The sequence below is a fragment of the Hypanus sabinus genome, chromosome 1 (assembly GCF_030144855.1).
Source record: "Hypanus sabinus isolate sHypSab1 chromosome 1, sHypSab1.hap1, whole genome shotgun sequence".
NCBI lineage: Eukaryota > Metazoa > Chordata > Chondrichthyes > Myliobatiformes > Dasyatidae > Hypanus > Hypanus sabinus.
The window spans coordinates 137,235,593-137,252,927 of NC_082706.1; the positions used below are offsets into that span (position 1 = coordinate 137,235,593).

At 35.4% G+C, this 17,335-nt stretch overlaps 1 protein-coding gene across 2 annotated transcripts in view; it reads right to left on the minus strand.

Moving 5' to 3' along the window:
• Positions 1-17,335, minus strand: part of LOC132398003 (intermembrane lipid transfer protein VPS13B-like) — a 1,044,617-nt gene that overhangs the window by 757,659 nt on the left and 269,623 nt on the right. For both annotated transcript variants that reach the window (XM_059976892.1, XM_059976883.1), the window contains exons 14-16: positions 16,226-16,395; positions 14,032-14,226; positions 7,103-7,227 (exon numbers count right to left, since the gene is read on the minus strand). In XM_059976892.1, coding sequence (XP_059832875.1) covers positions 7,103-7,227; positions 14,032-14,226; positions 16,226-16,395 — 490 coding nt within the window. The remainder of the gene's footprint in view (positions 1-7,102; positions 7,228-14,031; positions 14,227-16,225; positions 16,396-17,335) is intronic.

Below are 17,335 nucleotides of genomic sequence, written 5' to 3' on the forward strand. Positions count from 1 at the left end.
AGGGGCAATAAGCGGCACTCTAGCTTGAAGCACAAGTCCTGACTGACCGTTAGTAGAGAAGGTACTTCCAAAAAATAGGAAGAGGCACTTGAACACACGAAGAACCATAGCTCTGCAGGCAGTGAGCACTTGTTCCATGCGTCTTATTTGTAATACTGTCCTGTCTAATGAAGCTATGAAACCATCAAGATTTCTGCAAAAGATGACCTGAAAAGGCTAGTTTTATTCTGTTCTAGAAGATGAAAGAAGCATTTGAAAAGTGTTGCACACTTTGAGGCATTTGCCAAGAAAGCTAAAAACGACCTTCACAATGGTCTCTTTGCTTCTTTTGTTAAAAGAAGCAATGTTTGCAAGTGTGGATAATCTCATACAACTGGTGAAAGATTAATAATGCCTGCTGTATCAGAAGTGCTCACAATGTTCTCAAAATGGATATCAGTGTCTTAAAATCAATTTTTCTGAGTAGTAACTCTGTAGCTTGTCGTATTGACAAAATGAGTGAAGACACTGAGTGTCAGATTTGCACAGAGCTACAAAAAGCAGAATTTGCGATACAAATGGATTAGTCAACTGTGCAAGGCAATGAGGCATTGCTAATGGCATATGTATGGTTTATCAAAAATGGAAAAGTTTATGAAGTGATTCTCTTTTGTAAAAAGTTAAAAATATCAACAGAGAATCAATCTATGACGAGCTCAAAATGTAATTTGAGGATAAAAGTATTCCTAAAAGGAACATGATTTCTTGTGCAACAGATGGAGCATCATATATGACAGGTCACCATTTTGGTTCACTGACATCTATGAAAAAAGAAATTCCAAGTCTGCTTGCAATCCATTGCGTAATTCATTTCAAAAACTCAGAGTCAGAAACCTCAGCCAGCTACTTTTTTCAAGAATGACTCTTGTATATCTGCTAACATCAAAACTAAAGCTCATTCATTAAACAGCAGAATATGTTGCCAATTATGCCAAGATAACGATGATGAGTTTGAATGCTTGTTTCTTCACACTGAAGTGTGTTGGCTGTCAAAAGGCTGCTGCTTAAAATACTTTTTTGAACTTTTTGACATTGAGGTTGAATTTTTATTCAAAGTCAACAAGAGCTTGGGAAACAAGATTGTACTTTTATGTGGAGACATGGCATACCTAGCCGATCCGTATGACAAAATGAACATTCTAAATATGAAACTGCAGGGTGACAATTTCAATTTAATCCAGGCAAAAAGTGCAGAGCCCACTTTTATCAGAAAATTGGAAACATGGAAGCAAAACATTGGGAGGAGAACGTTCTCACAGTTTTCCTACATGGAAAGTACAGCACTCTCTTCACAGACAGTGATTTGCAAGAGTGCTGCTTAACCTGCAGTCACTGAGGAAGGATTTTCAGAATTGATTCAAGGATTTCAATGATCTCGAAATTCTGGACCTGTTAATTAACCCATTTCATTGCAAGGTGGAAAAACAGGAAGAGAACGTGCAGGAAGAAATGATCAAAATTCAGATTGATGAAGAAGCAAAAATGATTTTCAAATGTTGGCTTTGGTGGTTTGTGGCTACACAGTCATATGAAGTTTCCTAGTCTTTGGAAAAGAGCTAAATTGCTCTCCATTACATTTTCATCCTTCTACCTTGTTGAAGAGGCTTTAGTGCAGCGAACCACATACTCACAAAAAACTGAATCTGCTTAGGCATTGTTACACATGGGGACTTAAGACTTCTGCTGTCAAAACTTGAACTGGATATTTCAACCCTTGCTAAGTATCATCTTGAATTTGAAGCTGCTGTACAGCACAATGGTACTGTGTTTAAAGACAAACAAAAATTTAAAGCAGGATCATTTTTCTCATGTTAGCATATGGTAGACATGTTTTTACACTATGGCGGTGGTGTGGGGGGGGGGGGGTGCCAGAAAGTATATTGTGTCTAAGAGGGGCGTTGGCAAGTACAAAAATGCTTTGGGAGAGGGGGTGTAGGGCTAAAAAAGATTGGGAAACACTACCTTAGGGTAATCTAATTCTGTATTTCTGTAAATCATTTTAAGAAATGTTACTGCATTGCAGATACTAAACTTTAATGCAATCTGTTTTCATTGATGGCTAAGGAATAAATATTGACTTGGATGTCAGGAAAAACTCCTCCGTTCCTTTTTAATATTATGAGCACAATCTCAATTTTACATCTTATCCATAAAAGTGCAGGCAGTATGTGACATTTAGCCAAGCAAGCATGTAATTCAACAACATTAAGACATACATTGCTGCAAAAAAGAGAGTATTTTACCCAAGAATCTACTAAATGTGATACAATGTCTGAATTGTTAGGGAGAGAAAAAGACAAGGGAACAGATGAAGCAAAGTTAAGATATGCAAGAACCCAAGGGTGAGAAATAGGCAAACATTTTCATCACCCTAGTCTCTTGCAGCTCCAGGAAGATTTCATCCCAAACTACAAAGACAATTTTGTTTACTACCAAAAGCTGTCACAAGCAATTATGATAAAAATCAGGAGAGCTCTCTCTCAGTGATAATCAAGTATAAAATAATTTGTAGGGCCATAACCTAGAATACCTTTTTAAACTATACAACATTCTTATTTGACCACATGCCTTCAGCAACACACCTTCTGTCAAATATACAAATAAATATATTATTACAGAATTCATGAAAATCCTTTAAATGTTATTTTAATCTTATATTCACAGGACAGTTAAGACTGAACAATAAATTATGTCCAGAACAAGATTACTGTACATGAAAAAGTCCATAGGAAATCGCGAATAAAATGAACAACCTATATTTATATAGAGAATTGCATGCTTTCACAATCACAAAGAACTTAATATCCATTGAAGAATGCATTAAGTGGAGTCTGTTGCTATGTAGAGAAATGAGGCAGAAATCTTCCATAATGTAAGGTCACAGAAACAGGGATTTAAAAAAATGTGACAAATGATTTGTTTCAGCCACTTTTGGTGAGATATAAAGCTTTGCTAGGATGCCAGAGTATTTCTGCTAATTTAAAAAATTATCCTGAGGTTTTTCATACCCATCTGAAAGAGCAGTTTCTTTTCTCTTCTTGAAATTACCTCCCAAAAATAGTGAGCTGAAACTTTAGTCTAGTTTACATCCACAGGCTTTTAAAGGGTTTGAATCCATGACAGTACTACTACTGAGTCACTTCAATTGACAATATTGCACTGTACAAATTTCTGAAATTATTGATGTATGGGATAACTCTCCCTCCCCACATTGCCTGACCTGATGCTTAAAGTATCTTTCTGTTTTTATATAAAACTTCCAAAATACATACACAAGCTATAATAATATGGCCATCACTATTGTGTTTACAAGTTTATAGCAAAATGTAATCATATCAATTGTTCAAGACAAAAGTTCATGTTAAACCATCTTGAGCGATATCACATTGTAGAGTCCAATAATGTTTGACTTCTTGTCTAAACTTTTATCTAAACCAATGTATTCTTTCACTGGGTGAGTCCATGAAAACTCACAGTCTCATTATATTTAACATTTCTCTTTAAACACAATCACTCAGTATATTATTTGGAGAAGGTACACAAAGGCTAAAAGAAGAAGCAGAAGCACAGTACAGTGTATTATCATTTTATGCAACCCAGTAACTTACAATGTGGATCTCATTTTAGCCATAAAAAAATAAAATATACCCTACTTCAATATGTCCAACAATTTATTTCCTTTAAGTTTGTTGGAATTTACATTGAAGTAGAAAGCATCCTTTAACACTAATACAAACTGAAACATTGGGTGCTGAAAGCAACACATTCTTCTAAAGCTACTTGCATTTTCAGCCCTCCTTATTCATCTGTATTGTTCATCATGCAAGAATAGCTTCCAGACATGAAATACTGGTAATCCTTTCATTGTCAGCTTTTCATTATCTTGACACTATCAAGATCAAGAGCAAGGCAAATTTTAAAGGCTCAAATGAAAACAGGTGGATAAAAACTGTCCTTCTTACTCTTTCAATCATCAGTTTTGTGAAAATAAGGTGTCCTTATCTATGAACTGCAATAATCCAACTGACAAATTGACAAGAGACTTCTTACAAGTATTATTTTACACATTATATAATTAAGTTTGTCTCAATTCTCCAATTTAGCTTAAAAACAACAATTGCACCAAGACCATCTGGGGAATAAATTTAGACTAAGAAACCACCACCTGGTTACAAACGTTCGCAGCTATATTGCCTTCAAATGGAATTGAACTAACATCTCAGACCTACTCCATGCAGTTCATTTGTCTGTTTCACAAGTTTCCTTTGCTATCTGATGCATAAGAACATTGTATAAAGTGCTTCTAAACACATTTAGAATATTAAGAAATAACAGTAGGTACTGAGAATCTGAAATAGAAACGGGGAAAAGACTCAGCTGGTGAAACAGCATCTGTGGAAGGAGAAAGGGAATTAATATTCCAGGTTAACGATACTTCATTAGCCTCTCTTGTCATTCAAATGGCTCAAGTTAAAATCCATCATGACTACAGCAAACAGTATGTGTGATGTAACTCTCAATGCTCTTAGGCAATATGTATCAATATTTCTATTCATCATCAAAAATGTGCTAGCCCTCAGTGTCCCAGAATACATTTTCCAAAAATGAAAAAATTATGCAAGAATAACTTTCTGGATCTAATGCTGAATATGCTTAACAAATTAAAGCTAATCGATCACATCAATGTACAAGAAAAATTTTTTAGTTAAGTTTAACTATAAAATTATAGTAATAGGTAGTGTGTCGCACTGTATTCAAATAACAGTTTATTTTTCATATTTGATCCCAAAGTAAAATAATGTAAATTAACCAGTTTGATCCCAAAGTAAAATAATGTAAATTAACCAGAGACTCCAAGTATTTTCCATGCTAAAAGTCACAATTAGTCAGAGAATTAACAAATGGCAATGAGATTGCTTGCTCAGATATTGCCACATTTCTGATTAATGGCAACCCTGAAGCATTTATCCAAAGCCACAATTAAATAATGTGTTTTTCATCCTGGAATAAATCCAGAGATGATTTAAGCAGGCTAACTGTAAACATATACAAACTTTAAATGCCATTTATTCTTCCATAAATTCAGGCTTTTAGTTTCATACGTTCAAATATTAATGCTCATCTTACTAAATCACCATTTGTCCATGCATTTCCCAATCTAACTATTATAAAAACTCAATCATTCGTCTACATAAGAGGGGAGGCATGACTCTATAAACACGCCTTCTGAATTCATTATATTTCAGATGTAAACTTTGTTGCAGATATAAAAATGTAAGTTATAAAAACAGATTGCCAATAATTTATAGCTGTTGTCAATAAAAACCACTGCTCTCTAATTAATGAGTGAACCTTTGGCATCATGATAGCATTTTTGCCTGAGTCAGAAGAATTCAAGTTCACCCACAGCAAGCAGTTCCAATGAGCTGAGAGTCTTGCTCAAGCTCAGCCCTGGTTCTGAATTCTAGGTTGATATATGACAGTATTCTTGGTTATACGTGCTTTTATGTTGGTTCTAATTATAGAAAAATTGTTAATTATCATGATATCCTTCAGCTATTTTCAAATCTTCAAGGGAAACGCGTAAAGATATGAAAATCAAACAACTTTTGAGAATATCAATCTGTAACAATGGGATCTTTCAGCCATACAGTGAGTTCAGTTACATACAGCTGCACCGCAGCAACAAATAGTAGTTTCAGGTCTATTGCTTTTGTTCTTAGAAAAAGCGTACATTTTGATTTACCATGACCAACACTGCTGGAGAGATACCAGTAAACATGTAAATCTGAGCAACTTTTAATCTAAGTGTGTGCTTTACTAAATAAATTACTGGAGTTTTGAGAATACAAGATTTCACCAGAAAACAATTTTTGAAGCACCACAGATGGCCAAATGGGAAACTTTATCTATGATACTGAGCCAGAGTCAGGAAGTCTCCTGGGGTCAATTACTTACTTGTTCAACATTAGATGAGCTCAGTCATATTACAAATCATGGATGCAAGCAAATTCAAGACCACTGGCTCAGTACAATGACTCGCCATTGATATCCAGTTATAGCACATGCATGTGGACTAAATTAATCTTTTAGATTTTAGTTATTTTCACCAAGCTTGGAATAGATCAGCGCATCAATCTCATCACCAAAGTTGGCCTAAGGCTAGTATGAAAACAACCTGGTATAAACGTTCATTATTTTGGATAGTTCATCTTTGTTCAGAGTAATTCCATGTAAGTTGAACTGTTTCCGTTGTCTCTTCTCTTGAACAGAGCTACTAAAAATATTCTTGAGGACTGAATATCTGAAGCAGGCAATGGAAGAAAGTAGAAAATTTCTTTATATGTCCTAGCAGTTCTTAAACAAATCATCTATAAAAGGGTAATATTTTCAAAAACGGCCTAATGATCTGAAGGTCACTAGTTCAAGCATTAGCTGAGGCAGCATGTTGTGTCCCAGAGCAAGGCACTTAACCACACATTGCTCTGCGACGATACCAGTGCCAAGCTGTATGGGTCCTAATGCTCTTCCCTTGGACAACATTGGTGGTGTGGAGGGGGGAGACTTGCAGCATGGGCAACTGCAGGTCTTCTATACAACCTTGCCCAGGCCTCAGTCATCATCGAAAATTGATGGACAGCAAAAGAAGATGATTTTCAAAAATGGAACAATTAAAATTGGTCAGAATAAAGTTGTATTGGAAATGAACATGTGGGGAACTATAATTAGAAAGTGGGTGACTCTTTCTCAGTAGTGTGCATTCCCAAGCAACAATCTTGTCTGTAACATGGAAAATTATCTAGTTCCTATTCTATGTAAAGATGACTACACTATACTAAAATAACAATTCAACTCTAATAATGGGAAAAGTTTGAACTTTTACTTTTGCAAGCACTTCAGGAGGTTTATGTACAGTATATTCTGCAGTTTACCAATTAACCAAATAACTTCACAATTCTGTTTTAAATTTTAAAAAAACAAAAAATTAGAATACAGTTTTCTGTAAATGTGACCAGTTTCATTGTATCATAAGTAAATTGCCTTTGGTGCTTTCTTAACTCACCAATATGATGGAAGTTGAAGGAATTTGCCATAAAAAGCTGTGCTGAAAGAAGGAATGACCGGGGCAGGAGGACAGAATGATCCTTCAATATCCAAGGAGGTCAGGCCTGCCTGGAAACCAAATATCTGCAATAACAAACCAGAGAAGATCAAAAACTCAACAATAAGAAAAGGTTTAATGAAGACAGGATGAAACATGTCAACTTCAATTTTCCTTACAATGAACACACACTGAAGACTTGTCTCTGTCTCTGCATCATCACCAAAGACTGTCTAATTTCTCAAAGTCATGACCTTTTAAATGTTTAAAGAGTTCCTTTTCACATTGTTTTTCCTTTTATTAATTGAAAATGTAATCATTTGGATAATCATATGATAAGTTGATTTAGATAAATCCAGATGGCACAAATTGAAGCATAATATAATTTTGCCAAAGCCCTCCAATTTTAACATCATATGAAACAAGGTGGAATTTTACCAAGAGCCCAGAATAAATGGCTAATTTAGTGAACACTTCCACCAAAAATGGATTTAAATGTACATTTTGTCAGGACAGTCTATAATCTAACATTTTGTCCACACAGCAAACATTTGCACTCACTCAATAAAACTTCTCAGAAATTATTTTACACCTTTGCCTCAATTACCTGCAATATTGTGGCTACTATTCAGTGGCAAAATTTTCACAATAAACATTAGACATAAAGAGATATAAGTGTTGGTTGACATAAACTTCAGAATTTTACTTTTGCTTCAATTTCTATTTTGATTGAAGTAAATCTGCAAGATGATGCATAAAAGACTATATTCAAAATATAAGCTCAAAAAATGACATACGTTTGATGTTATCTGAAAAATGGCAATTAAGATATGTTCCAGACATTCCATTTATACTTCCACTAGTTGTATTTCAACTTTTTAAAATTCATTTGGCAGTTATTAATGTAATTATTGAAATGTCACTTTACAGTAAAAGATCAGGTTTCACCAATGACAAAAAAAAACAAAAGAATTTTAAAAAGAATGTAAATGACTTAAAATAAGAATGAACATTCATATATACCTCAAATGTACAGAATAGCTGTGTAACAGCTGTGAATGAGTTACACAAAACAATTACTTTGTTCGCAGCGTCACCCAAAATCAATGTCACTTATAACTAAATATTTTTGAAAATTATTGATAACATTTTTGAAGTATTGGGCAAGCTGGAGATTGGATTTTAAATCATTATTTGCCAGAAAATTTAAATCAAGATATACCCATGATCTATACCATTTAATTCATATAAAATGGAGCAGCAATGAGACAGTGATCAGTGTTTGAGCTCCTAACTTCTTGTAACACTCTAAATGTACTAAATTGCAATGGGCAATAATCTAGACACAATCTGTATCACGTAGCATTTGTTAGATCATCATAAACAATAATTGCAAGTGTTGCAGAATTTTGAAGATGGGCAAAAATTGTACAGTACACAGCAGAAATAAGTCAGGTTGAATACAGCATGTGAATTAAGTACAATGTATGAAGTTCATTCAAAAGAATGCCTTTGCTGTAGTTTTGAGAACCTGCACGGAGTCAAAACTTCAATTCAGCCATGCTGGGGTTGGATTACTATTCTTGGGTCTGCAAAAACAGCTTTTTTGTATCCATTCACTGGGGGGAAATTAGACTGGCACCCTCCAGTTTTAGTTAACTTATTAACATCTTGCTTTGGTGTCTTTTATACTGTGCAGCACATTGTCCAAGTCATGTTGACAAGTTCTTATTCACACAGCAAATTCTGTTACTCAAGCTGTGTTGATTGAAAACAATTTTGGTCATATATTCATCAACATCATTTGTGTCGAAATTTACAAATGTATTAAGGAATCGGATTTCTCACTGTGTCATGAAGTGATCAGAACACTCTACACATTTTTTTCATTGATGAAAACAGTCTTTACATAGCAAGTTAAAAAATGCCAATGTATTGAGGAAGCCTCACAAGTTTGTCCCCAACAAAAAATTATCCTAAATAATTACAATTTGAAAATTTAGATTAACTTCATTTTGCATGAAGACAATTTCTGGGTCTGATTTTCTAATAAAGCCTCAGTGCTCAATTGTGTAATTTATCATAGAAATACTGTGTTTTATTTCCAATGAGTCAAGTATGCCTTTCTCTACAGATGGGAGTCAGCATACGTCAAATATGAATGGAAGAGAACATTACCATGATTGAATATTGGGATAATCCTTTCTTCCAGCTGTCCAAACATGGTGATCAAGCCCCCCACCGCTCAATAGTCACTGATCAGAATTATGCCAGACACACATAGCTCAAACATATACATCAGATGTGCACAATCATTTTCATTAGCATTTAGAGATCAACACTGATACAAATACTTAATATAGAAATCTGCATTGCTTAGAAACATTTTTTGAAAAAAAAGTAGAAATAGCAACTTAGCAGAAAAAGTCCTTAAGAATATTGAGGACCTTGTCCATCATTTTATTCCCAGTTTACAGCAAAACAATATTTTCCTAACAGAAAGTTTGTTAAGTTCAAAATCAGAAACAGAACTAGATTTACTATTATATGACATGAAATTTGTTATATTGTGGCATTAGTAGACTACAAAGACATAAAATTATTATGGACTATATAAATAAATAAGTAGTGTTAAAAACAAAGGAATAAAGCAGGAGTTTTTATAGGTTCATGGACTGACCCTGGCAAAATTATTTAATATAATAAATAGAAGGAGCTCTAATTCTCCAAAAATAGTGGTTCAAAGTTATCAGAGTTCATATTAAAAAACCAACTAATACAGCAGAAACTTCAGTGCACAATTGTCATGGGTCCCACTCCTATCTGCTGTGCAGCTGGCAAAACAGCCATTACTATTAACTTGCTGTAAACTGGTTCTGTCTTATTTGCCTATACAAGTTAAAAAAAAAATAAACTTTGGGAAGCAATAGAGTCTTTTTGAAACTTCTAATTTCTCTTCTTTCCATTTTGTTACTTTCCAGACAAAGTAAGGAAAGGGGGAACTGGTGCATGGGATCAAAAATCAGCTGCAGGTGGGCTTGAGCTATTTTTGTGGTGATAGGTTCAGAAACCTGCTTACTAATATGAATGGGGTGTTTTTAAGAATCAATACAGACCATATGTCCAAACCAACTTATTTCAAACACATTCAGTAGAAGTTAGCAAGAATGAAGCAGAGTTGGAAGTCTAATTCTGGCACAAAACCACACTCAGCTTCTACAAAAGGAGTTTTTTTTTCCAGTTTTGATGGGTAACCTGGAACGTGGAGAAAACAGCAGCTGAGAGGAAACACCTGTGCAACAAAGCATGTGCAATGAGCACCCACAGGTGACAACGATGGCTTTTCATGAAATGTTAGCAATTATTTACAAATGTTTGCAATCATATGGTAGAGGACAGGATTCAAATAGTGCCAAAAGCACAGTCGGTATGGAGGGAGATAGCAACTTATTCAAACCTAAATTGCAAAAGTAGATCATCACGAACAAAATTACATTTCTGTAAGCACTTAAAGGGGATATAATGCCCAAATGTGCTTCATAAAAGGGTTAATAAATTAAATTCAACATCAAATAAAATAATAAGCTAACTTTCGTCAAAATAGATAGCTTTAGAGGAGATTTTTTTGAGATCAGAAAGATAGAGATACATGAATGTCTGGAGAGACAATTCCCTACTTTAGTTACCTTTTCGTCAGCTGCCTAGGGCTTAAGTGTAGAGTCAGAGAACCAGACAACATGGGAACAAGTCTTTTGATACACAAACTCCATGTTAACCAACAAATAACTATTTACCATAACCTACTTCATTTTTCCCACTTTGCTCATCTATTCCTCGCAAATACTACCATTTACTATCCGGTGAAACAATATCAGACTCAACCGCAATGCTTCTCATGTTGAAGGCACAGAGCCAAAAAATATCATATTGACAAAGGGATCCATAGAAACATATCCCAGCAGGAGAAGCATGGAAACATTAACAGGCATCATGAAGGTTTGCCTCATATAATATTGAAACTAAAGTTTTTTTTCACACCCTCGTCACTTCTTTAGTTTGGAAGAATCGGGGGCATGGGGATGGGGGGGGGGGTTGACCTTTTCAAACATGCAAAATCCTAAGCCACCAACAAGGGGCCAGTCATTCATAACAGAGGTGTGTACAAATTTCTTCTCTTGATCAAGAGTAAATCTGTGGAATTCATTGCCCACTAGACTGGCAGAGACCAATTCATTAGATAATGGATAAAAATAAGTATTTTAAAAGTTGAGGAAATGAAGCCAGCATAGATCAGCCATGAACACTGAATGATGGTACAACAAACAATCTGCAGGAGGAAATCAGAACTGTAAATGTTTTGAGTCAAAAACGCTGCATCAGGATACAAATTGTTGCTTCAAATTCCAGCATCAGCTTTTGTAAGTGTTTCTATGTTGAGTGATGTAGTTGGGTGCAAACTTAAGAGACCTGGAGGCCTACCCCGGTCCAAAATCCTTGTATTCTTATAAATTTGATGCAAAGGTTGGTTCAAAAGTATTAGAACGTTGTGAATAGAGACTTATTTTAGGTCTTAAGAAAACTGGATTCTCTGATGCAGTTCCCATCATGATACCAAAATGTAATTTTCTTCTATGTGCATATGTAAAAAAATGGTTATATCAGAACTGATCAAAAATCATTTAAGACAACTGCAGATTAAATTGATGAAAACAAAAGGAAGATTTAACCACAGTATTTCTTTTATACTTTAAAATTTTAAAATAATCCCACAAATAATTCAGATCTCTATTAATGTCTGTTTCTCATCAGAGCCCTAACAATAATTCAGATCTCTATTAATGTCTGTTTCTCATCAGAGCCCTAACAATACAGAAATCACCTCAACTTCTGCACACAATTAAACTGACTGAATCATTGAATTTGTGCTGTTGGTAATCCAGTTTTCTCAAAGAGTCAAGCTCAATAAGTTTTCTCAGTTGGCTCTGTCAAATGTGTTTCAAGCATCACAACAGCCAAAACAATTTAAAGTACTAACCTATGGAAACACATCAAATCTGAAACATTAACTCACACGCAATGAAAAGATGCACATGTCTCAATGAACAGAACTTGCTTCCTTCACATTAAATTCAAAACAGCAGTAGCAAAACTGCTTGCTTTTTTATGAATGCAGATTTAAAGTAACCAGCTTAAATGTGTTCAAAGTATTAATGAAATATTTTGACAAAACCGATGTTTATGTTAGAAAAACATTTAATTTTACAATAACTTTGAGTAACCTAGCACCAAGTCAATAAATTATTCTAGCAAATAAAAATGATGTTTTTACCTAAATTCTGTAACTAGAAAGATTACGCAAAACTTCAGCATGGCTTGCAATGGCATATTATTGCTTCTACCACCGCTATTCAATAGAAAGAAAAGTTTGAAAGCACATATACAAGATGCAATCTCAACCATTTCCTGCATCTTGCTTATAATTCACATTAGGCTGCAACCCAAAAACGCAATTGCTTTCACGTGTATGTCTGGCATCGGAATCCCTGCAGAATTATTTAAGTTAAAATATGCCAATAATATGAATGTCAATAGAGGACATGGTCTAGAATAGTTTAGTGCTGCGAGTCACAACCGCCAGCTTCAAAGAATCTCAGCACAAAAGGAGGCTCTACCAAATTAGTCCCATTCTCCTCCCCTACCCCCAGAGCCCAACAAGTGCGACAGAAGAGACTGCAGATGCTGAAATCTGGGGCAACATACAATCTGCTGGAATAAATCAACAGGTCAAGCAGCATTGGTGGGAGGAACAAAACCATAAACACTTCAGATTAATATCCTGCATCAAGTGTTGATGTAGGGCTTTGGCCCAAAATGTCAACCATTTCTTTCCTCCCACCAATGTTGCTCGTCCTGCTCAGTTCTTCCAGCAGATTGTGCGTTGCCAAAACAAATGCTTCTCCTTCAAGTATCTATCTAATTCTATCTTGAACACTGATAGTGAATCTGTACCTCCCACTCTCCTAGGCAGTGTATTCCAGTTCGAAACAACTTAACATTATGAAATAAATTTGCCTCATCCAAATCTTCAGCAAACAGCAAATGATCTAAAATACGCAGCCCTCAATGCCAAACTTCCTTCACTGTTGTATGATGCCCCTTCCTAATTTCCGCTGCCTTTATTAACTTGGCACTTTTCTGTCTCTGCTTCAAGAACAGCCCTAGCTTCCCTATGTTCTCCATTTAACTGAAGTTCTGTGTACCAACGATTCTGGTAAACCTCCACTGCACTTTCTGCAAGCCCTTATTTGATATTTTTTCTAAATTGTAATCCACAGAATTAGACAACAGTTTATCTGAAATATATCCAATAATTCAGCAGAGTGCTGAGAGATAATAAACACACGTAAGCACGAACAAAACAAAATTATGTTTCAAAGTGATGTGCGACCTGAATTCAGGATTAGTTTCCTGCCACGTATTCCACATGTGTTTGATTTCATGACTAAAGAGATTAAAGATTCAAGCACAGGAAATCCTGGTGAAGGAAAGGTAGTTAATAAGAAAGAGGTAAAGTATTTGCTACCAAAAATTACATTTATCAATCAATATTCCATATTAAATAAGCTTCATTTAGCCTGTTGCATTAACCAGGATTGAAACTGAACTAAGTCACCAAAGACATAAGTAGCTTAGTGTTTAAAATATCTGACCACCATGACTAGCATGCGAAAATGCAAGAACATCAAAGAGGTGTCAAAATGTTTTGGTTAATTTCCTGCCTTAAATTAGAGTCAGTATTTTGGATTTCTACCTGATACAACCTGAAAACAAAATCACAGTGAAAAATTTCAAATTTAATGAATTAAGAGAAGGCTGAAAAAAAATATTACCTTGACATAGCAGTGCACATAGCAGTAGTGCAATAAATTATCAGATGGCTGATTAAGGCTGCTGACAGTGGGTATAAGTTGTCCAGCATACATTGGCACTGAATATTCCAAACTAACTTTGTCCATCTGTACTCTCAAGGCAGGTAGGGGCCGCAATGGATGAAATTGCGGAGCATTTATGTAAGGTACAGAATGCTGAAAGAAGAAAATATTTACATTACTTTAATGCAAATCATATTTGCCATACACTAAGAATACACTAATTGATGCATTGAGAGAACAAATAAAATGAGATGTAGTATTATTGTGTCCAGAAGGACACTTACCAGGGTATATAACAGAGGATGAGCAAGCTAACTAAGAAGATTTCTCTAATCAATCCTGCTAACTTCAAAATGGCACTGGCATTAATAAATATACAACTCTTGTGAAGTCACTGTCGTATTCACACTTCATTCATCAGCTTTTTGGGTGGCACACCAACCCATGACTCAGATTGAGAACTACTCAGGAAGTTCAAAACCAGTCATCAGTAAGACCCAGTGAGCTGGCAGAAACAGTAGAATTGTATTCCACCTGTGTAGCCTATCATCATCCTTACTCCACAATTACCATCAAGCCAAGGCATCAGCAAAAATAAGACAGGTCAAGAACAGCAGTAGGTACTTGAAATGTCTTGAAGTCAATAATTTCCTTAAAGCAATATGCTAAACCCAATCATATTAGTTACTTTATCACTAACTTTTCTTCGAATACAAGGACAAAAGTTATGAATTTCATTCACAAACAATGCAACAAAGCTTACATACCACATACAATTATGGCATAGGTTCTTTAAGTGCCAAACTTGTGCAACACAATCACTTGCCATGACCATCTCCAAAAAAAAACCAGCCACCTACTTTTGAGTCTTGCCTCATACTTTTAACCATTTCAAAGTCACACCATCAACACCCAGGAGGGAAGGAGAAGGCACAACTGAACCAAAATTTAAATATACAACTATGTAAATACTGCAGCTACAAGAGTGGATCAGAATCTAGCATTTTTCAGTATCATTCAATACAGAACCTAGCATTCTTCAGGATCATTCAATACCAGATAACCAAAGACTTTCCAGCATTAAAAGGCAAATCAGGAATATAACAAAATGCTTTCCATTTACCTAGCTAGATACCTATTAGTATAATTCCAATTCTACTGAAGAGTTTAAAGCCAGCTGAATGATTCCTCTCCATCAACTGTGCTAATCCTCAATGTCTCCACCACCTTTACCTACCATCTGCAAAATGTTTTGCATATGTTCACCAAGACAACTCACAAACTTGTCAAGCCTATTCTCTGCAAGAACAGAATTAACTCAGAATGCTATCACACACAAATTCCTTTTGGATCAGATAACTATCCTGTTTGGAAATACACAGTTCTTCCTTCATCTGGGGCTAAATTCTAAAACTACCTTCCCTTAGGACAAAACTTACATGGGTTCAAATAGGTTACTACAACATTAGTAATTAAAATTACAGTCGGTACATTTTGCAATTATAGCATTACTGGTGTCATATCAATCAAGTTCCCTAACCTTACTTTAATTCCATACATCTTAACCTTCTCCAATAGTTTGTTTTATTTTTGCAGACTTCCTAAATATCCATGTTCATCACATCCACCACTGAACTTCTCACCAGTGCCTAAATCAAAATAATAAAATATTCAACAGCAAAATCTCATTCCTAAAATCAGTGGTGACTTCCTAAAAATATTTTCTGAATCTAGATATTCACATTGGACTTTATAAATTTATAAATTGATGATCAACCTATGACAACAAGCAGGATGATGAAGTTTAATAAAATTCAAAAGCATCACTATTGACGGGCAAGGCAGGTTCAAAGGAACATATGCTATACCCTCATTTGCATTTCTTACATTCTCTCATTTTAAACACTATTGTTTCTTATTGCAATGAAGCCTCTTTCCTCATATCCGATTACAAGGACACTTTTTATTATTTTACATCTGCTTTATTTTGAATCAGAATATGGCAGAAAGTAAAAATTACTGTCATTTAAAGACAAGCTCTGTCCTGATTTTCAAATCTATTTGAAGAAATCCAATGACATCCTAAAGAAAAATTCCTACTTCCTTTCTTGCAAATACTTTTAGAAGAATTTTGGAGAAAGAGGCTCATTACCTTTTGACCTAAAATTATAGGAAGTAAGTTGTCAAGAAGATTGAACTCAGCCAGGGTAATTGTAAATGTGCATTTTAAAACAGTAATACATGTTAATCTGGTTGGAATATATTCCTCCAAAGCAGCAACCTCCTCTGAGCTTGGCAATGTTCTGTTCTCATCCTCCGTATCTGAAAGGTTTCAAACAAGCAATGTTAGCATAAGTATCAGCATTTTTAGAATAATTTTGGAAAGCAAACAAATGCTTGATTGGATGATTTTCAACCAATTACATACTAAAATAGTGACTGTCTTCAAAGTATGCAATTTAATGTGGATAAATGTGAGGTTATCCATTTTGGTTGCAAGAACAGGAAAACAGATTATTATCTGAATGGTGGCCGATTAGGAAAAGGGGAGATGCAATGAGACCTGGGTGTCATTGTACACCAGTCATTGAAGGTGGGCATGCAGGTACAGTAGGCAGTGAAAAAGGCAAAAGTTATGTTGGCATTCATAGCAAAAGGATTTGAGTACAGGAGCAGGGAGGTTATTGCAGTTTTACAAGGCCTTGGTGAGACCGCACCTAGAATATTGTGTGCAGTTTTCGTCCCCTAATCTGAGAAAAGACATTCTTGCCATAGAGGGAGTACAGAGGAGGTTCACCAGATTGATTCCTGGGATGGCAGGACTTTCATATGATGAAAGACTGGATCGACTAGGCTTATACTCACTGGAATTTAGAAGGTTGAGGGGGGATCTTATTGAAACATATAAAATTCTAAAGGGATTGGACAGGCTAGATGCAGGAAGATTGTTTCCGATGTTGGGGAAGTCCAGAATGAGGGGTCACAGTTTAAGGATAAAGGGGAAGACTTTTAGGACTGAGATGAGGAAAAACTTCTTCACACAGAAAGTGGTGAATCTGTGGAATTCTCTGCCACAGGAAACAGTTGAGGCCAGTTCATTGGCTATATTTAAGAGGAAGTTAGATATGGCCCTTGTGGCTAAAGGGATCAGGAAGTATGGAGAGAAAGCAGGTACAGGGTTCTGAGTTGGATGATCAGCCATGATCATACTGAATGGCGGTGTAGGCTCGAAGGGCCGAATGGCCTACTCCTACACCTATTT